Below are 22,735 nucleotides of genomic sequence, written 5' to 3'. Positions count from 1 at the left end.
AAAAGCCATGTACAAACTGTTGCCCTTCACAGACATAAAATTCTGTGATGACATACTTCCAGTTTTTTAGAAACAATAGTGTCTGTAACCAGTCATAAACATGGAAAGTTTTATATATTTCGTATTTCCACTGGAGCTGAACCAGGTTGATGCTATCCTATTATAGAGACCATTATCAAGGTGTACCCAAACCAATCAGTAGAAACAAGAGTGAGTAGTAAAAGAAGTTTATGGTCTTTAAAATGTCCTATACCTTGGTAATTGACTAAGGAATTAAAACTCAACAGTTAATTTTCAATTTGGAGGTGGTTTGTTCATCTTATAAAGAGCTTTAAACGTGACGTTCAGTTATCTGAGTGAGAAATATCCAGACTTGTTCATGTCTTAAGAAACAATAATTAGATGGCAAACATGAAGCCAGCTGACAGCACATCAGATAATGTTTGCTGTGCAGTTTGGATGCTTAATTTAGCTTACAGCTGCACTTTGGTTTGGATAAATGATGCAGGCCCAAATTAAAAGAGAAGAGTAAAGTGCAATGATGGCTGAAGGCTTATCTTGCTGTCATGTAAAGCATGAAATTTAGGAAGGCTAAAAAAAGCTGCCAGAGAAAGGGAGTAATTTGTACTTCTTTTTATGATAGAAACAGCTCCAAAAATTAATTCTGGTCTATGAGCACTTAAACACATTAATTCTTCTAAAGTAGTTATTAAAAACTGCAGCTAAATGATACACGCAGTGTAGTGACTACTTTCTCAACACCTCCAAARAGTATCAGTTAAGGGTATGTTATAKTTTAATACTGTATTACAGAATTTTCTTCTTTATACCTCTAAAGAAATTCCATTGTTTCAGTCCAAATTGCCACCCCATCCTCTTTATTGKTCCTCAAGCTCAACTTTGTGTTGCTGCACATTTATTTGCTAACAGCATCTGTCTCATTAAAAAAAGAAATAAATGGCAGAAAGCATTTTAATAACTTTAGGCAACTCTTTTTTTTGGCAGCTGACTTATTTTCCAGCAGCTTTTTTGTCTCTCCTTATCTCCCAGCTCTATTTTCCTGTAATTTTAAACAGAGTAAGGTGTCACAGTGTGATGAATTATGCAAAAGGAATCTAAGCTTTCTCAGTCAAGAAGCAATTAAATACAATTGGTAATATTTTTTCCTAAAGTTTGACCACTGTGAACTGGGATGTTAGTGTAGAATTTCAGTGGAGTTTTCATGTTAGCAAGATGGTGCAGCCTCTGACTCATTTTGCAGCAGCCCTTTGAAAATCTGCCTTTTTTCAGATAAAGCTCAGTCCGTTAACAGGTTTTACACCAGAGGAATTTAAAATTTTGAATTCTGCTTTAAAATGATGTATTTTTACAATATTAGAGGAATCCACTGAGTGGTTTTTTTTCAGTTTTAGAAATAGGGGTTTTGCAACTTTGTCCTGGAAATAGTAGCAATGCCAGTTCAGTGGTGATTTAAATTGCTTACCTGCTTTAACTGAAGTCTGTGCTTTGTGAAATGCTGAGTGTTTCACAATTTGGCTTGGATAGACTGTTGCTTTAGACAGGTACAGAATGTAATTACAGAATTTTGTAAAGTTCCTCTATGGCCTATTTTCCTGTTGTTTTCTGAAAAGTAGTCCAGTCCTGCATTCAAAGCTGTGTAGATGTAACCTCTGAAACAACATCAAAATCAGAGTGACCTGGTGATGGTTAATATACAATGCAAGAACCCAAGCAAGGTGAGCTTACAGTGTCTTTATATTACAATTTAACGTATATAACATAATAATTATGCAAAAATCCAAGATTTGTTTGGCAGGAGGCCTTCTATTTTTTTTTTTTTTTTTGCAAGAAAACATATGTCTTGAGAGTTGGATCCTTGAATTATGTGCAAGAAAAATTCTTGGAATAGTCTTTTTGCCAGCATCAATAGCGTTCTTGATCTTTTGCAATAATTAAGTTGCTTCTGGCTGTGAGTTCATGGTTCACCTGCCAACTGTTTCTGAACAGACCATGCTACCTGCCTTGGGAATGTACCACAACTTACCATCTGGTGAGATCATGACAGWATCACTTGACCTCCACATGTGGTCTCTGTCAAGCACTTCATTGAAAACYGGCAAGACATTGGGGCCGGAACATACTGTTCCATGCAGCCCTGAATTTTGGCAGGGTTGCAATGTTCAGTAAGTAAACTTCATCTGGCTTGCAAGTCTCAGACAAATAGAGCAGGCTGATGTCATCGTAAGCTTTGACTCTCATTAAAGAGAAAGTATGTGTCAAGTAATTATGAGTCTTTGTTGGGCACCCTATTTAGGGGAAGTTAATAGACAAAGATCATTTTGAGCAGCAGGACCTCTGAAGAACTGGCATTGTGTGAGGATGAAAAATGACCCTAACACTCTGCTTAATTTAGAAACTGGGTTTGCATCACTTTTCAGACCTTTGCTTCTAACTCCACCTTACATAAATCCTAAATTAAAAAGGTAAAACGTTACAGAATAGAAAAATTAACAACATGAATGTGTGTGTGTGCTATGTAAATCAAGTTTAATTTTATGGCTTAATATCATAGTCATTGTTTAGCCAAGTAAGAAAAAAAGAGAAAACATCACAAGTATAGTTTTTTAAAAACTGTTCTCTGCTACCTCAAGCCATTTTTCACAGAATCATGGAATTGTTAGGTTGGGAAGGGACCTCTGGATATCATCCAGTCCAATCCCCTGCCAAGGGCCACTTAGAAGAGGTCACACAGGAACATGTCCTGATTGGTTTTGTCCCAGACAGGGAGACTCCACGACCTCCCTGGGCAGCCTGTTCTCAGTGAAAAGTTCTTTCTCATGTTGAGGTGGAACTTCTTGTGTTTTAGTTTATGGCCATTGCTCCTCATCCTGTCGCTGGGCACCACTGAATAGTCTGGCACCATCCTCTTTAAAGGATAGTTGGTGTAGGTCACTGGGAGAAATTGGCACCTCATTTCRTTTGCAGTGTGCCTGTCTCATTGAGAATATAATTTCTCAGCTCCTGAGACCCAGTAGACAACCCCTGATTCCTGCTCAGCTCCAGGTTGCTGACACTTCCAGGTGTGGAAAACAAGCAGTGTGCCATGCTGGGTTCCTCAAACTAATCTTCATATCAGAGTCRATTTGTAATTTTGGATAATAAAGTCTTACCCTTGTCGGGGGTAGCTTGATATAGAGCCATGTAATGCCACAGCCCTAGTGATGTATGTGATTGGCACTGTGGTACCACTTTGCTATTCTCCTTTTTTTTGCTTTCAGAAGATTGTGGAAATACAGGGGTTTTTGGCTGCCGTTCCTAAGTGCAGGGAAGAAGTAGACTCAAGTGGGAATTTGAATGGGGCAGTGGGAAGGCAYGGCACAAACTAGGTGATCATTGAGGGTCCCTTTTAACCCAAACCATTCTATGGTCCTATCAAATTGGAAAGGAATCAGAAACTGTCACTTGAATTACTGCCTCAACCATGTTTCATAGCCACTCTGTGTGTCTGCAGAAGGAGAAGGCTGATAGAAGGGGGTAGAACACTGGAAATAATCAGATATGGTTTTCTCTTAATTGAGACTGCCAAGGTGACTGCCTAGGACTTAGTGCTAAGCACTAGAAATTCAAGTTGGCTATCTATACAGAAGAAAATTTTAAGTCTAGAGGGAAGCCTAAACTCCAGGGAAGTATGTGGCTGATTGGAAGTCGAAAGGATAATGCTCTCCTTGCTTCTTGTCATATGTTTGTGTGAAYTCCCTTCCACTTTCTAGCTCTAACAGATTTTAGGCTACAGCCCGTGCTTTTGGCAGAAAAGTTATGCTGCAAAGATGCAAAATGACTATTGCAAATCTTCATGATATCACTGAGATTTTTGAGGACAGAGAAGCAGATCAACCAATCATCCAGCCTACAATCCAGGATAGGAGGSTGAGAAAGAGAAGATAATGTATAAAATCTTTATTCCAGTGCCTTTCCAAAAGGCAGTCACTTAAGAAGATTACATTGATCATATCAGATTCATTGATAAAGTTGTGAGAAGAAATATGAACTGCACTGCTACTGTGTATCTTGAACTCTTATTAAAATTCATTTGTTCTGTTAATTGTRTAGTTCTAACTAAAAAGGCACAAATATGAAATTAATATCTGGAGGTTGTTTTTGCCTTTTTTGTTTTATCATTCTAGAGGAGAAATGAATCTTGATAGAATCAGTTTGTGGTGGGTTTAAAATGTGATCTTAGAGTGTCTGAGGGGGTTTTGTTGGGTTCCCCCTCCACCACCCCCCCAAATGAAGACATAAATGAGGAGGATTACATTGTATTCAGAGAAACAGAGGAAGTTCAATTCTTTGCCAAAGCAAACATCCGCAGACTTGTGTAGTCTACATGTTTCAATGCATGTGAAAATATTTGGTGTTGTAGAGTGATTTCCTTGAGTGGAAATAATACTGCAGCTAGAAATGAGATTTTGCAAAGAAGGAAATCACAGCTATCTTAGTAATTTAACATCTCGGATTTGTTTATGGATAGTTTCCTGTCTGACACATTTAACTGAACAAGTTAAAGTGTTTAAAGATTAGAATGACATTAATTTTTAACTGCCCTTGACTGTGACATTTCACAAAGGGTGTGTTCTRTAAAAACAGATGGAAAAATGAGCTTGCCCCTTCACCTTGTACTGGCTTTCTCGTGTTAACTGATTCAGCTTTCTGTTGCCAATCAACCAAGTATTCAAGGACTTGGCTTTTGTCTTCTTCATTTCATGAATAAAATAGCACAAGAAYATAGCAATTTCTGTAAAATCCAGTAATGCTAAGCTTTTATCTGTTATTGAGACCAAGGTATTTTAGCAGTCGGAGCTTGATTTTTGCTAATCAATACTAAATTTTGTTTAAAAACTCGGTTTAACACCAAAGTTATATAACAAGAAAAAAATTAATCTGAAATTAAGCATCATAGGCAAAAAAAAGGCAAAATATTGTGATGTCTGATTAAAATATTAATTGTGAGGATATTTTGAGAAGAATGATGCAATTTGCACTCTAGTTCTAAGCCAGATTTCCCACTGAGCCCTTCCAGCAGCAAAGCAGCTCAGAAGCTGCAGCAGGGAGCACAGTTGATGGTRCAGGAGTTCAGCTGGGATGCATCCRTCAGGTATTTGYAAAGTATACAAATACCTGTATAAAGAAGTGAAATAACCAATGCAGAGAAAACTGCTTGCTGATTTCTAAAGTGTAGTTTCGATGCATTTTATCAAAATGACAGATTTTCCAAATACTACCCTCTTTAAACCTCTTTCCATGTGCTAGATCTTTTATTATGTCTGTGTCTGTTGTTTTTGCAGTATGTTGTTGCATTGCATGGGATCCCAGKAAGTATTTTAAATAACCCACATAAATGCATTCAGCAGCACAAGGACACATTCCTGAGAAGCATCAAGCTGCTGTCTTTGAATGCAGTTTCTAATATACTTGTGTTTTAGTGCCCTTGTGTACTTATGGATTAAAAATTCATTTTTTAAAATCAAATGAAACAGGATACTACCAATAAGGAAAGAAGGTAGAGAAGTTCACTGAATAGACAATTTTATTCAATTAAGCTGACAGTGGCCAGCCTTGTGAGTTGCTCCTACACCACCCAGTTTTGAGAGCTCACTGAATTTTCCTTTGTCAGTATGTGCCAGTGAAAAGCTTAATAATGTATGACCTGTCCAGGGAATATTAGACATGAGTAAATGTTGTTTAAGACACATTAATGTCTTAATGTTCAGTTGGGACTTCTTGTGGTTTCTAGTGYGAGACATGTTGAAGCATCTGTTGCCCTGTGAAAATGCAGAATCAGCTGGGCAGAATAGCTTTTATTTCATCAAGTTTAGTGGACAGATTTATGTCTTCAGTCTGCAGCTGAAAGATTTATCTCTGATTTTCCTAGAACGACTCCTCTTGGATCAAAATATTTTCTTCTCAACTGCTTTAAATTATGTCACGGGAAAATATCTTTAAATCTAAACCCATAAATCTTACTTACATACCAATCTACYGCTTGTCTTTCATAGAATATTGTAAAGGATTAGTGCAGCTATGGTTTTATCAAGAGTTTAAAGCCGATTAATAAAACATGTGTATTTTCTCTTTTATAACCTCTTGTAAAATGGCTCTTAAGTATTTCCAGATTTCTTAAAATTCTTTGCGAGATGAAGAGGTTTGGGATGGTCCCACACATAGTTTGGAATGATACTGCTGTTTTTTCAGTTACAGGTYAGCTCTGTTTTCTTTTCTCTTTTGATTGCATTTAAGCATTTTTGTAATTGAATAGGCATTATGACCCCACATRATATCGTCACCAGCAGGTGTGTCAGAATCTGGCTCACTTAAATCAGTTTGTCTAGTCAGTGTGGGATGATGGAAACCAGTTTGTAATGAGGGCATGCCAGTGATTGAATCCATGTGCTCTTTTTCCAATCCTTTTTATTTACTTCTAAAAATAATTTCTACAGTTATTCACTGTTTCCATGAATAAGACAATTCAAATAAAAATTAGCCAATTTCTCTAAAACAATGAAAGGTCCTGACTGCATAAAAAGGAGAAAGAAACAAGAGAGTATAAGGGCTTTCTTCACATAGTTAATATCATGTGCTATACAATTTTTTTATTTGCATATGCTTAATAATCATGCAACATCCCTTAAAAGCAAACCTTAATCCAGACGTGATTCTGTTGTTGATATATTTGTATCATCTGTGGCTATGTTGTTTGAGCAGGAAAAAAAATCACTTTCAGGAGAATTGTGTCAAATATTGAGACTGGAAAATTCTTAAGTTTTCAAGATTTTTCCTTTTCAATGGCAAAATGATAGGCGTGAGAGTAAAAGGAAAAATCTGTTGCCATAAGACAAATGTTTCTTGTAATATTTATAAAAATAGTGGAAAGACTGGTTTGGATTTTGAAACACAAACTATGCAAATTAATGGTAGTTTCTGGTTTACAGAAGGAGGCTCAGTTTTGGGAGCAGCAAACCTGCAGAGAATTTGAKCCTAGTTGGGTCTGTGGATACAAAAAAGTTGGAATTTGCCAGATGACTTAGTACTTGTATAACTAAAYATTTCTGTTAGAAAGTTTAAAAGGAAAGGGCTGATAAATACAAAACCAGTGCCTGGCCTGTAAGCAGAGGACAGGCAAGGCAAAGGAGTGGAGCTTGCATTAGAAATTTATCTGACAACYTCCTTGTCTTTGAATGCTTGATGAATTTTCATTAGTGGTGATTTTTGTTTCCTTGGGCCTCCTTTAATATTTTTCATTACTTCATATTCAGTGCAACCTGACCCAAAGAAAATACTAGACTCTTACACATGAGGAAATTTAAACTCAATTTACGTATCTGCTCTTACAGTAGCCACAGATTGTTTGCAAGTAAGGTGACTGTGATATGCTACTGATTGAAAATTTCAAGCATTGGMCTTGTAAAATTGTTTTCTACGCAATTTTGACAAATAACTCCCCATGTTGTGGTTGTTATGCTCTAAATATATACTAAAATCTTATCTAGAACCCTCAAATTTTGATAAGTATGTTGAGCTTTCACAGAAGGAAAACACATTCAGCACATTGCTCAGGTACTTTGTATGCAATATTGGAAGTATTTTTCAAAGAGCATGTGAGCCATGAATGCAATGGAATTTTTTTCATTGTATGTGGTCTTATCAATATGGGAAGGGAAATTACACTGTTTTTCAGACTTAGGTCCTTTTGACCTCCTTTATTCATTTCTAACACAGTTCATAGTATTAATTATAGTCAGAGAACACTTAATGAACATCTTTTAAAATTATTTATATGCTGTAACAGGAGCTGACCTAATACTTTATTGTTAAATATGGGTAAAGCACAAGTGCTAAGACTAGGAAATAAACTGTTAGACGCAGAGAGGGGCTCCTGTAAGAAAGTTTCAATGGGAAATTACTCCAAATAATGTTGTTAAGGCTTGATTTCTTTAGAAAAGAAGCAGCCAGCCATAACAAATTATTTTCAAGTTCTATTGGTTTTGTATATACAATTGGAAGAAAGRAACAGAATGTTCTTTGTGCTTTTTTCATTTATGTTTAGCCTCATAGGTTTACTGAAATTGGGATTAAAGAAAAGCCACTTTTAACAATTTTTATGACCTGTGCTTGGACTAGACTCTTCTTATATACATTGTAGCGTGACTGGCTTTAAACAAGCTTTTCATCTTCTTTATGGTGTTTGTGAAGAATACTGCACTTAGCTGACAGCGTAATAAAAGCATTTTGTGTGTGTATTTCACCAAACTTGGATTATTGCAGTCGTGGACTAGCTGTTTCCTAGCCTCTTCTCTAACTGGAGCAGCATGTTCATCCATACATCTGTCTAATGTCCCTCAGAAGATTCAACTAAATAAAAATACATAGAGCTGAAAAAGATAAGCTGACTTCTGACAAGGATCCTTTCTTCATAGAAAAGCAGTTACGTGTCTTTGAGGAATCTGACTATAGCAAGCTATCATCCTTCACTYGTCTGGTACTTGGGGAAGGGTGGTTAGTGATCTCTATCATTTCAAGAGGGAAGACACATTTCCCGTCCTAGCTTTATCTTTTAAATCACCAGTCCAACCYTTTTTTGTCCTAAAATAAAATGACCTTTGTTTCTGTAAAGGGGGAGTGAATGTGGAAGCTGCAAAATGCTATTAAACAACTGCAAAAGTCAAGCTTGTACATGTGAAGTGTTCGGAAAGTTCAGATGCTGACTGTCTCCTGGATGATTCGAGTTCTCTGTAGCTACTGAATTTTTGAGTCTTTGTAGTAATCAAAACCCCCATTTTGATAATTTTCTTGATGGTTTTTTAGATGTTTTTTAGTTATTTAAAATGCAGTGCCGACGAACTGGATTTTTTTTTCTTCCAAAGTGTGTATTTGACAATTTCTTCATAGAGAAGGATGTGGCATTAGGTAGCTGTCCTCCATGTAACTCCTCTTTAAACCAAGGCCTGATGAGTCTGTTTCACTGGCAAGAGTTTTCCATATTCAGCTCCATGTTGGGCATTGTGTTTCACTTTCAGTTGGTTGTGGTCAGTTCCTCATCACTACAGGCACTTTCTTTGTCAGGATGAGTGTCCCGTATTTATATGGAGCCGGGCTATAACACTGGGCTAAAGTTTTTCACTGGAGCTCTAAAATTTTGCTATATCCATTCGTGAACATTTGATGTGGTGCTCTTTTCTGGGTATAAATCCAGTATTTTTTTAATTCCTTGAATTTTGGTGACCAAAATTTAAGTCTACAAAATCCCTAGTTCCTATTAACATTATTGCCCATCTGCTGCACCTGACTTTGTCTAGATTGGCCCCAGTGGCTTTAGTCATTCACTGTATCTGGTGGAAATGTAATACAAAATGCTGAAATAATCCTAGATAGTATGAAGTGGGACCAGTATACCTTACTTTCCCATTCTTGTTTGGTGTGAAGCTGCAGCTCATCCTGGTTACTGTGCTTTATACCCAGTGCAGTTCCTGCCAAGTTTCTCCCATGCAGGATGCAGGTTTACCAAGGGGTGGAGAGAATGCCGTTGTCATGTAGCACGATAGTTAAAGCATCATCCTGAAAAGTGGGAGCAAAAGGGTTCCTTTTTATAATGAAAGATGCTCCTGAGTRCTTTTTAAAAGGAAGGCTAAGTGAAGGAGACTCTATTCATGTCCTAATCCTTGTAAAATTCATTCACAGATTTTTTTACTCAACGTAGGAAAGGAAACCCTTAGATGAGTGTGTTTCCTCTGAACTCTGATGGTAGYTTTCAGCAGTTTGAAGCTACTATTTGTTCAATGAAATCTCCCACAACAGCTGTATTTTAAGGGTGCATTAATCCYCTGTATTAAAGGAAATATTACARTTGTGATTTTTGCTATTGTTGCWATTATTATTATTATTACTASTAGTAGTAGTARTAATAATAATAGTTATAATAATAGTAATAATAATTAGGCCTTTGAAATAGTAGAAAACCACCCAGCAGTTCTGTGAATTAGATACAGAGCAGACAGAGCAGTTAAGTTAAAGAAGTAAAGACTTTTTTGAAAGAATGCCTATAACATGTCATATGTGGGCAGCTGCCATTACTCTGCCTCAGCGAAGCCTGGTACTGACTAATGTTGCCAGTACCTTTCGAATCTAAAAATTCCACAGATTTTCCTKCATGGTTTTATTATTATTATTTTTCCGGAAAAAGGAAATAGATCTAAGTTCCAACAAGCTACAGAGAATATTATGCAACCCAGTGAAACCCAAGTCACTTGCAGCAACATTTTTCATATTTTTAAAAGCAGCATAAACAGTAATGAAGTCTTGGCCTATCAACCAACATGTTGCAATTATTGCAAGCCAAGGTGTTACAGATCTTCAGAAGTCTGTGAAGTCCAGCAGGCATAAATAGAGTACAGTATGTATGATCCCATATCATCATGCAGGCAAACTGTCAATTCTTTCCTCAGAAGTCCTTAGAGAAGAATTTGAGTGGAAAATAAAAGAAATGAGAAAGTGTTTATTCACTATACATATAAATTGGAGTATTTAACCATGATTTAAGGTTTGAAGAAACCAGTGGAAAGAGGAGATCATGTTATGGCTCAAGCTTAACAACACACATAGTGTCATACTCTGCTTTGCTGGGTGTTGGGCTCTCTGGTTCACTCTTTTTAAAACCATTAAGTGCCTACCAGACTGGTATTTCTGCTGTGACACTCATCTGCACTGTCTTCTTGTCTCTTTCCTTGTCTGAGTGCAATATTACTGTACTTCTTTAATCTCCTGTTGTCACTATGGATGTTCATTATAAATATACTGGACCGAGAAATTAGGTCATGTGGCAAACATTTCTTTTTTTGTTATTGACAATTTATGACATCAACAAAATAGATCCTTTATTGTGGGTTTTTTTCAACTTTGCTAGATATCACAAGGAGCATCCCTGAATGATTTAAGGAAAAAGAAGAGGCGTGCCCCTCTTCCACCAGCTGCATCTGCTCCACCCACTCCCGCCATGCCAAACAGGACAGAAGACAGGGAGGAGAAGAGGAAGAGCACAATGGGTGAGCGGTGCTCTTTTCTCCTGAATAATCCTATTCATGTGCTTTCAATGCTCRCTGTTTGGAGTTGCCTTAATTCTGTTATGCTGTGAGTTTGGAAACTTATATAACATGGGGGAAAAGAACCTACACTTCTATGCAGAATGAAAGTCTGGAAGTAAGTGTTTGGATATTACCTCTTTTTTATTTTTTTTTTTTTTAATTGGCACCATTCAGAGTACCACAGGGTAGATAACACTCCTCAAATGACTTGAATATTTGGCACAAACTTTATGTACAAAAAGCACTATATGCAAAAAGCACTAGCCCTGGGCCTGTTCTGCACCTTGAAGGCCATGATTGGTTTKCTACTAAATGGAAATACAGAAACAGTAAATGGAAATGCTAATAAATGGAGATAGGCCAGGCAATACTGAATGCATCTAAAGCCATGAAGTTCTGCTAGAACCAAAGTACAGTCAAATTGGTTCAGAGTCTCCTCATGTTTCTAAAGCCTGAAGATACTTGATTTTCATATAGTCCTCCAACAATTTGATATCGCCTGCCCATACACAGTGGGTTTTTTAAAATTTCTTCCTCACTTTTATTGTAAATKAATATCTGCTGAGTCTTTAGCTAATCAGTAGAAGAAAAGAACTGATGCTCTCAAAGGAATGCCATACATACTTAGAGACAGCAACAGAAATGGTAGCTTTCAGCTGAGTGTGATACCACATTTGCTCATACAGGAAAACTAAAGAACGTTCTCCCAGACCTCTGTTGTAAYCTGCCTGGTAGCTTATTCAGATTGGTGAGAGCTTTGCCCAAGTGAGGACACCAGGATTATGCTTTTAGCAAGCAAAGTGATTTTATAATGGGTAAAGATATGAGATAATGACCCCACATATTGGAGCTCGTTTTTCAGTACATTAAGAGAATCATTCTTCAAGTGCCATAATGCACTCGGTGCACTTCAGTTCATGCCTTTGACCTCATGTTTCATAAAATGCCTAAGACATACAGATATGACATTCTGTCATACATAATTGCTTACATTACAAATGCCTCACAGTTTAGAAAGAAGCCTCTTGGCTTCGTTCCAACATTTATTTTCAGTAAATGCTTCACATTTAATGCCTCAGCATTTATGTAGCAGCAGGAGTCCATTATCATGTGACATATTCAACTCCAYTGACATCTCTTATTTAAACCCTCTRAGGGCAATGTTATTGCTGTGCCATATAACACAGGAGTTTTCAGCAAATTGCCTTACTTTTAACCACCACAGATGTCACGCTGTACTGCTTCTCACGCTTTGCCCTACTACTGGTCACTTTTTGATGACATTTGTTGCTTTACCTTTTTATAAGTGTTCAGATTTTTTTTGTATCAGTGCTCAATTGTTACAGATGAGATATAGCAGAGCAGAGCTCCTTCTAGTCTGTTCAGTACTGTGTGCTTGCTGGCCAGACTCTGCTCTTGTCGGATTCTGTAGTATCGTTTGCTTTAATGGAGCCTTATTATTTTACACTGACAAAGAACTCGTCCCACAGTAGCCCTGTCTTCAGTGCTTTTCGTTTTCTGCTACTTTCTTGAATGAATGTGTTCATTAACAAGAAAAAGTGTTGCAGCCAGGGAGGGTTGGTAAAACAGCCTCTCTTCAGGGCTCTTGCAAGAAAACAATGAGAAAGCACAGATGGCTCTGAAAGCATGAGAGAAAAGCTGTGAAAAAAGCAAGATTCTAGTGAGGGGAAAAACGTGCTGCAAGAAACAGTCAGCCACATGATGGAAAAAGCATTAAAGGTATCTATGTAGCTCTCAAGTTAGCCACGTGAATCAAAGCAAAAGATCCTATCAAAAATGTTTTTAAATTGGCAAATTCACTGTAGTATTCGATACTGAAACATTTATTGTGACACCAAAGTATTGTGCCAAATTTCCTCAAAGCAGCAAAAAAGGGCTTGCACGTTTGCCAGCATTAAATTGTGTCCCTGGAAGATATTCCTCTGGAAGTCAGTGACTCCCAAGTAGAAAATCATAATGGTTAAATCCTTTTTCTTCCCCCTTGGTGCTGCTTCCCTTCTCAGCACCAGCAAAGCACGAGAGTGCAGGAATGGATCAGACCAAAGATGTGTCTCTGCCAGCATCCATCTTSAGCAGTGACCACAGCACATGCTTCTGGCAGGGTGTGACAGCAGAGTGAGCAGAAGTCGTGGTTCCTCAGTGCACTTTCAGCCTCCAAGGGCTTTCCAAATATCAGTAACTCGAGTTTTGTACACTACAAACTGGCAGCAGCTTTTTAACATTGCCAGTGGTTCTCAGAGCACTGTGCAAAGACTCATGTATTTGTTTAGTTACTGCACATAGTGTTGAAACAAACCCCCAGCCAAAGTAATGGGCATTTTTTGATAGCTTCAAACACTGTTTTGAGCAGTGTTTGATCATCTGCTTCTCTACAATGTAAAAATGAAGAAAAACAACTCAAAAAAATAACACAAAAATCTGTAAGATACCTACTTCAAAATACTGACCTAGGGCATCTTCCTCTTTCTCACAAGAAGAGTCAGGAAAATAGTCTCATAAAGTATCCAAGWGGTCAACAAATTAAGGCAGTTTGACACTTCAGAAGATAAAAATTAAACACCTTTTCCACATTTTCTTACACAGCTGTTTTCAATTTTTTAATTTTATTCAACTGGTTTTTTTTGTCCTTATTGTCTGCCAAAAACAGTGATTTTGACTGTTAGCTGTAATGTACATATATGTGCTGGGCTCAATCAATCCTGGTCCCACTGCTGTTGGTTTAAGACCCACCTTTTCTTTCTCCATTAATTATTTGGATGTAAATAAGAGCATWATTAGATCCAGAGAGGCTTTGGATGTGGGTGAGAGAAAATCAAGGTGTTTTCAAAAAATAACAGTGAGCAGAGCGATCATTATCTTGCAATGAAGTAACAAGTCAATTGATCCCCTGTAGGTGATGGACGCCAGGTGCCACAAAAGCCTCCCAGGGGCGCCACTCGTGGTGTCCCCCAGTTAGAGATCCCCCCACCCCCACCTTACCCTCCTCCTGGCAGTGGCATTGCGGATCCAGCAGTGTGTTACAGAGAAGCAGATGTTACAGCACCAACAGAGCTGGTACCTAAACGTACGTTTGAAAATATATGTATTTGCATTTCCATTCTTTCGATGATTACTCTCAGGGGTAGCTTTTCCAGACTTTCCTCTCTGCTCTCTAGATACCCGTGTCTGTTTTTCCCCCTTCTTCCAGCCTGTTGTCTTTCAAAATGTCCAATGCAGTGTAACTAATTAATATAAAGTAAACAAGACACTTGTTTGGACAGAGTTTTGCACATGATACCTGGTCGTTGTACAGAAGCATTTAGAAATAACCATCAAGCTTTGTTGCTTTGTTCTACTGAAAGAAAAGATCTGTTGTCTTTTATTAATTTGCCATGTTTATTTTTCTGTACTAACAATATTTTATCTCCCCAGAGACAAGGTCCTTTGAGAGTCAGTGGGTCTGTCAGTCTAGGTTGAAAACTAGAGTGTCCCCCTTAGGAAAATTAAACCATTAATAGGAGCTGTATAATGTTAAAGGTCTCCCTCTCTTAATGGGTACATCTTTCTTGGCATCCCTGGGTAGTCCTTTGTGTGCTCTTCACCTTGAGGCATAACAGTTACCAGACAAAGAAGTACAATATTTTCCACATCCCCATGTACTTGTGAAAAGCATGTTTTCATGCTTCTTTTTCATGCTTATCCATTGACTGCCTTTAAATCTTTGTACACCATCCAAGTCTTTGATCCTGTATTATGTTCCCCGTGGGCTTGCCCTGCACACCCATGTAGATCCGGTAAAAGCAGCAAAGCTCTGCACGTTATGACATCACATGGACACACTTCTTTTGAAGATTAGGAGGGTGTCTCCAAACCATGGGATAGAGAACTATCTCCATTAGCTCCTAATTTGACAGAAGGACTCTTTCCAKGACCTTGTGTTTCCAGTACCAAAAGTACTCTGCAGTTTGCAGTTACTCTAATACATTAATGTGGGYGTGTTTGCTGTTGATTACCAGCTAAATCTAAAGCAGATTTTTCAAACCTGTGCTGAGGAAACACAGATTGATAAGTTTTATTTGAGTTAGGGAAGGAAAATAAGGAGATCATACTAACAGAAAACCTAAATTWTATTGAGAATTAACCCTAAGTGATCTTTACCAACTTATGCACAGAAATCATATCATACTTTAAATCTTCCTTTTGTTCTAGATACCATCAACTTGCCTACAATGTTTTCTTCATTAAAAATCTATTGTGGCATTCTTTGCATTAATATTTCTTCTTCATTTGAGTTTCTATCACGTTATTTTGCAATGCTCTCCTGATCTACRTTGCTGATCAAATACCCTTTAATCAATGCAGCCCTGATTTAATAAGTGTGATCATTTGCTCTTAAACAAACACAGTATCTCAGCCAAAAGGATTTGATTAAGCTTGTACATAGAAGCATAACATGAGTTTTTATTATCCTCAACTTACTGTGAGCAAGGGCTTAGTGGGTACTTACATTAGACTTAAACCATCAGTGTTGGAGAGGGACAAGTTTTAGCTCTGGAATTATACTGTGTCCTCCGTGGATAAAGAAAAGTGTGTAGATTTACACAAGAGAAGCATGTATGGATGAAGCCATGAGAGACAGCAGCAGCAGGACAGATCATAATTAAATTGCCTAATGCCATTCTCAGAGGTGCTCAGATACTTTGGTGATTGAGGTGTAAGAACARCGTTTTGCAACGAAGCGTTTATTGCCTGAGAATGCCTCAAGCAGTGCAAATAAGATTTGGGTGGTAGATTCAAAGGACAACAAAATTTTCAATCTTGCTAACTCTAACCTCAGTAAATGTGTTTTCTCATAGAACAACGTGGGGAGGAGGATAAACTGCTGATGCCAGTTGATGATAAAACTCATATTTGTTCTGAAATCACTCTCAAAACAGCTTTCTCTGATGAGGATTGTGGTCTTCCTTTTCTGGGTGGGTGACTGTCAACAGCAGAGTCTTTCACAAGAAAAAATTCCCATTTAGAAATGAAAATTCTGTGATCATGTGGAGTTTAAATTCTGACTCCTTATGATCTGCCACTGTCTGTGAAGCACTGTCCTTCACCCACCCTTTCCTTCCTTCCCAGCAAACACACAGTTGTCTCGTTGTGCCATGGGAAACAAACATTGAGAGATTTTCATTTTGCAGAGACTGATGGCAATTGCTCTTCATTGAGTTTTCCACACTCATGTGGAGTGTAAGTAATTCATGAATACAACATTTAGTAAGATACTCGAGCTCTTCTGTATCAAATGGTACGAGTCTCATCCACAAGCAAGAATGTAACAGTTCCTCAGGGTTTTGGCTCTTTAATCTTTTTATTCTACTTACCTGACCTTACCTCTAGCTTTTGATCCAACAGAACCTTAGCTGCATGTTGTGTGCTTGTTTAAAATGACGTGTTTATGGGATCTTTTCTCTTATCTTACTAATCAGATTGTTCATGGCCTGTSATTCTAAGGTTGGCTCTACTTTGGGAATGCAGAGATGAGATTGTTGCCTCTGTTGCATGGTGTTTGGTTATATCACATTGCTTTTGAAGTTCCCAATGTGTGAGTTGATGGTGAGCTGTGTGCTACTGGTGAAAGACTGCTGCACCTAGAAAAGTGACTGAAACATGCTGCCTTCAAATGTCAGCCAGCTCATTAGAGTCAATTCAGAATTCCTGTGAAACTCCACAATTAGCCCTTTGTTTGGATTGCTATGAGCTCTCATTAAGATGTACTGTAAAAAATTAGAAGCTCTGTCAGAAAGAACATACAAGTCACCATCCTGTAGAGTGAGATCCTGACATTAAATTTGTCACTCTGGCACTGGATAAAGTCCTAGTCAACTCAGGGTTCACACTGGGTAAGGGCTTGACTACTGATTGATTTGTAAATTTCAGGAAGTGCTCTGTGTTTGAAGAAATGGAATCATGATTTGAACCTGTCCTTGTTTTTATAGATCAAAATGATCAATGATTTAATCAGAAGGCTTTCAAGGGGTGAAGGCGTAGGTACAAGCATTTCCCAGTACAGTTATTTTATGTAGATGACATGCATACTACCAGTTGATGAATAAAAGAATAAAACCAGGTTAATTTTAAGTAACCAGGAGAACAGAAAAGAGCCATGTCCTTATATCTATTTTTAATTTTTTTTCATTATATCACTCATGTATGAACAGACAATACAAGGCATTTGACAAAGACAATAAACAGCTCAGTCRTATTTTTCCAGTCTCCTTAGATAGATATCTCATTTTTCACGGTTAGGGTTAGATTCTATGAGTTGTGTTTTGTTAGCTTGAACCAAAAATGGGTAGAAACACAGAGGAAACTTCTTTCTCRTACTTGTGGCTCTAACTCAATTGAGAACTGAGGGCTTATGTGCTGGGAGTTTTGTGGCTCGCCGTGGCACACTGCTTCATAAGGCATCTGTCAAATGAGCCAGCCTTTCCTTTCTGAGGTGCTCTTTAAAGCAAAAACACCTGCAGGTGCAGCTTACGAGGCTTGTGTTGCCATCGCTATTCTTACTCATCCAGCCAATCTGAACATAAAGATTGAAGTTAAAACTCCAATGCTGTCTATCTTGCACCTTTTGGAGAATTAAAATTCAGGCCACATAAAGCAGAATTCATAGACATCAGTAGGTCCTGCTCATCCATAGGTCTTGTGCTGTTAGGATTGAGTTAGGGTATACATGAACCCAGAGAKTTAGAGCATATGTGGGATTCCATATTGGGACACGTCTGCCTGTGCAGCTRCACCTCCTTTGGGCATCTGACTCTCTGATGTTACTGAGCATGCTRGCCATTCTACTGACTGATCTACACAATAATTATAATTTATTCTTTTACTCTTTTCCCCCAACAGTTTACTGTTGTGCATCATTCCCTTCATACTCCAAGCGTGTCTGACAGACCTTGCCTCTCCTATGACCTTCTGAACCTCCTGTTGCCTCTGCTACCCTGATTCTTCTGTTGCCTTCCTTCCTCCTCTGCTGGAAAAGAACCTTTTTTTCTGACTGAGATTTTGGTTTCTTTTCTTTTCGAATTCGCACATTCTCTTTTAATTACAATCAATTATTTTTGACTGTGTTTCATATTCATTTGTGAGATGTATGCTCCAGAACTGAATGCAGTGTTATATAAACCTATATATCAGCCTCAGAAAGATTATCTGTTGTTCTTTTCCAAAAGATCCTCTGTATTTTCAGCCATGGTTCAATTTGATTTGGTGTTGCAGAAGAGTGTGTTTTTGGGACAGGTTGTCTTAATTTCCATATTGTGTAAAGTTTTAATGAAAAGTTTCTAAAAGCTTTTTGGTTTTTTTTTTCTTTTTGTTAATCTAGGTATAACATTTTCTATTCTCTATTGTTCTATTTTCCTTTTATTGCATCTATTTTGTTGCTTTGGAGCAAAACTAGAACTGGGCATGGCCTAGTCAAGTTGCAGTGCAAGATTCTTTCTATATCTTGGCTATCAGTCAAGCTATCAAGAAAAAAAGAAACAGGAAGATCTGTTGCATCTATAAGGGGCTTAAAAGGAATATCAAGAACCAATACCAAATGCAGTGATTCATATTCTTTACTTCTGCTTTCATCCTGATGCTTAATATGAGTAATTTTATCTTGATGCTGGAGACATCCTGTGGAAATCAAGGTGTGTGTTCTATTTCTGTAACAAAAGATGCAAACGCTGTTTGCGCAAGATAAATCTCGTTCCACAAGTCTCCTTTTTACACTCATACTAGGAATAGTCAGGGAGTTCTAATTAAAATATCATCTGCAGTTTTGGTACTTAGCAAAAACTTTTTTGTGCTGAAGGAAGTTCTTCATGAGAACGACCCCTAAGACATGTCTTTTTAATAATTCTGAACTACAAACATAGGCTTTATGAGCTGTAACGTAATGGTGCACACACCCAGAACTATTCTGACCTCACATGTACTGTGCTTTATGACATTCATGTTATTTAAATGAGTGACTTGCAATACATAACTCTAATTTAAATGATGAAGAATTATTGTTTTACCCTCCAGCAAATAATCATGTTCATCTTGAATCCTTTCCAGGTAGGCAAAAKAGAGAGTAAGAAAGCAAAGCATTCCTACAGATAATATGAAACATGACTAAAATGGGGTTTGACAGTTTTTAGTACAAATATGACATGCAGTTAATAAGTTTTAAGTGATTCTTTAAAAAGTACACTTAGTACCCTAAGGGTCTTCTAATAAAAGTGGGGCAGATTTAAACTSTCTGCACTGCCAGGTACTTTGTAATACCTTCTTAAGACAAGACAATGGCTTAATTGTAAGTCTTCTCTTAAAAAAAAACAAAACAAAAAAACAAGTAGGTGTTCACAATGTGAAGATTAAGAATCTAATTTACTCATTCTTATTACTCTATTTGCATCCTATTTGTAACTCTAYAGTTACATGCCTCATGGAGTTCTGACTAGTGTAAAAATAATGAAGTGGTGAAACAAAGTGTTTTATACGATTACAGTGTAGAAACACTGTGCATTGTCAGAAAARTTCTTTCCATTGACATCATTTTYGCTGAAAGGAAGCAGAAGTTTTCARCAAAATCACATTTTTAATGAAAAAATATCCTTTCTTTGAATGGTTACAGCTATGGGCCCTCTCCACACAGCTGGCATATTTCCTATGAAAAGTCATCTCCTTTCATGTAGCCTCCTCATGCTCTTAAAAGCTGCAGGTGAAAACTCAAAAAGTTCATTATTTGCACTTAATTTTCCTTCTCTTTAATTAAAATGCAAAATTTACCTCTGAAATATGTTTGTGGGAATTAAAATTTTTTGTGACATTCCTAGGTTAAATATTTTGAAGACCAGCTTAGGCTAGGCAGCTCTGCCTKTCAGGCTTTAAAAAAAAATCATTGCTCATGTTCACTCATATCCTTTGTTTATTATGATTTCACAAGTTGCAGACACATATATACTATTAAATAGGACTTACAAGAAGAAAAAAAAGAAAAATTTCTGCATCTTTACAAGAAATAATCCTAATTATAAGAAATTATGCTATGACGTTCGCATGGTTTGAAATCTCCTAGTTCTGTGCACAGTGTCAGAAAAAACTTTCAGTGACACTCATTAAATCCAGATCWGTTGAGTGGAATGGCASAGCTACTTCTRTCTCAGAACTGTTGATTCATGGRWRGTGTGTGTGCAAGGAGGTAAAGRGTTTCAGCAAAGTGTGATTGCAGGKCCATGGACTCACTGGGAGTTCGGTTCGTGAGCACCAGCTCGGGCCTGAGGTGCAGTTGGGGAACTCCTGTGTGTTCCAGGCTTCACATCAGGATTTGTAGGGGCTCCTCAATCTGGCTCCTGAAAGAGAGTGAGTTTTTCTGTCRTTTTCAGTAACAGGAAGGAATATCAGTTTAGATCTGTTTGATGGAGTCTTACGTTAGCAGTGATATGAAGGACATTGGCTTGGTTTCACTATTTTTATTTTAACCTTGGAGACATTGGAAGTATAGTGAGAATGACATGGAGAAGTTGATAACAAATTGACCACTATAATACAATTTTTCATCAAAATGCTATTACTAGAGTTAGTAAGAAACACATTAAATATACTCAGGATTTATCTGCGCTACCAAACAGCTTTGTCCAAATGCTGTCCTTCATGTTAAGATATCTGGGGTGAAAATTAAATAAGCAATAAAAAAAAAAGGAAAGAAAAAAAAAACATTTAGCCCTTTCTGGATGACACATAAATGCATAGATAACTTACAAATTTAAAAAAAATAATCCTGACTTACGACTCCAATGTCAGCAACATTCAGTGTTCTTAGGGAATAAGAAYAGATGTGTAATTTATGATTAAACCTATTCTGATGACTGTTCTCAACCCGTACGAAATCCAATGAATTAGAAACACATCACACTTCGTGGTGCACAAGATTTTAATGACATCCTTTTATACGTTGGCCACCAGAGGGAGCCGGTGTTGTCCCAGATTCACGGTAGAGAGCAAGGAAGAAAAACATTAAAAGTGAATTTTAACCTCATGGATCCCACACTTACACAAACTTTTTTAGTTTTTAATTTTCAGATTCTTTTTTTTTTTTGCAACTAATAAAAGAAAAACTAAATTTTGTTTCTGGATTTTCTTAAAGTCAGTTTCGTCACAAATAAGAAAATGAATATAAAATCGTATTTTCAGGTGATGCCGCTGTGATAGCGCCTTCTAGATGCAAGCTCAAATTATTGCTCTCATCATTCTCAAAGTATGTGGCATATTGGGTTTGCTGTTATATTACATAGATATTGTCTCTGTGTCTGTGGCAGCTGTGTCCAGTGTGTGGTAATGAGTGCCTATGGTTGGTATCCATGCTCAAAACGTGCATGAGTGCATAGGAGTAGGTCAGGCTTAGTGCCAGTGTAGAAAGATTCTGTTCTGCTGGGTGCATTTTGCCAGCTCTAGTCTTAGAATTTTAAGAGCATGACCAGATCAGTTTAGTATCCATCTTCTTAGTATTCAAATTACTTCATTACCAGCAATTCAGTCACTCAGGGACTAAAAGCTCTGATTCTCAAAACATCCTTAAATATCTTTTTTTACATGCTTTCTTTTTTTTTTTTCCATTACTGTTGGAATCTTTGAGGATTGAAATGAATGTTGTCTTTCTCACTGGACAGATTGGATTTTTTCTTCTCCTTTTCTAGTGACAAGACCGTAGAATAATATTAAACTTTGACTTCATTCCATTTTTGTCTTTAGAAAATGTGCTACTGGTCCAGCACTGAAACTTATTCTGGGCAGGTAAAATATGGAGAAAAATATTCTGAACATATGAATGGAAAAAAGAAATATTTCTCTTCTTGTTTTTCACCTGGAATTATTTAAAGCTGTCTGTGGCATCTAGAGTTCTCCAGTAAGTGCCAAGGGACAATAATTGGTAAGGAAGTCATCCAGTTCCAATTGTATGATGAATTGCAAAGATTTAAGATGCATTTGTTTATTAAACATATGGCCATCCAATCTATCAAATGCCCATCATCTGTCCTTTTATTGTGCTGTTTTAGAGCAAACTCTGTGGTCATGAYTCTCACACCCTCATCATTTATGTTTACAGCCAGTTTAAGCTCTCTTTATTGTTCTGTCCCTGTATAAAAGTGATTCTTTTCGAGAGCTGGGCCGTGTGTGTGGATGTATGACAGCAGTTTTGTCTTCTGAGCTTGGCTTCCAGTCACTGCCATGACTCTCAATATATATTTAGTCCATGCAGTAGGCATCATTTAWCGTTCCATACAAAAACACATGTTATTTTAGAAGGCAGAATGGAACTTATTCCATCCCTCGAAAATTACAGCCATGTTGTTTTCTGATGTCATTGCAAAACTATGGGGTCCCCCCTCAAGGACAGGGAAACAAAATTGCTGTCTCTGTTTACACACTTCTTCTTCATAAGCTTCTGCTGTAGCAGCTCTGTGGCTAGAGAAGTCCACTGTTAAAATTCATAAGAAGTTGACAAAACAAAAAGTGACATAATTAATTCTTGGTTTACCCAGAAGAGCTTACAGGTAATAAATGCTGGTTTTTGCTGAGGT

At 37.4% G+C, this 22,735-nt stretch overlaps 1 protein-coding gene across 6 annotated transcripts in view; it reads left to right on the top strand.

The window, feature by feature from the left end:
• Nucleotides 1-22,735, top strand: part of COBL (cordon-bleu WH2 repeat protein) — a 157,697-nt gene that overhangs the window by 94,281 nt on the left and 40,681 nt on the right. For 5 of the 6 annotated variants that reach the window (XM_057371057.1, XM_057371058.1, XM_057371055.1 and 2 more), the window contains 2 exons: nucleotides 10,955-11,093; nucleotides 14,047-14,217. In XM_057371057.1, the coding sequence (XP_057227040.1) occupies nucleotides 10,955-11,093; nucleotides 14,047-14,217 (310 nt within the window). The remainder of the gene's footprint in view (nucleotides 1-10,954; nucleotides 11,094-14,046; nucleotides 14,218-22,735) is intronic. The other variant, XM_057371060.1, reaches the window with a different exon arrangement.

This window comes from Malurus melanocephalus, unplaced genomic scaffold (assembly GCF_030028575.1).
Source record: "Malurus melanocephalus ecotype Western Australia unplaced genomic scaffold, MMel_1.1 scaffold_139, whole genome shotgun sequence".
NCBI lineage: Eukaryota > Metazoa > Chordata > Aves > Passeriformes > Maluridae > Malurus > Malurus melanocephalus.
This window is presented reverse-complemented; position numbering and strand designations above follow the sequence as displayed.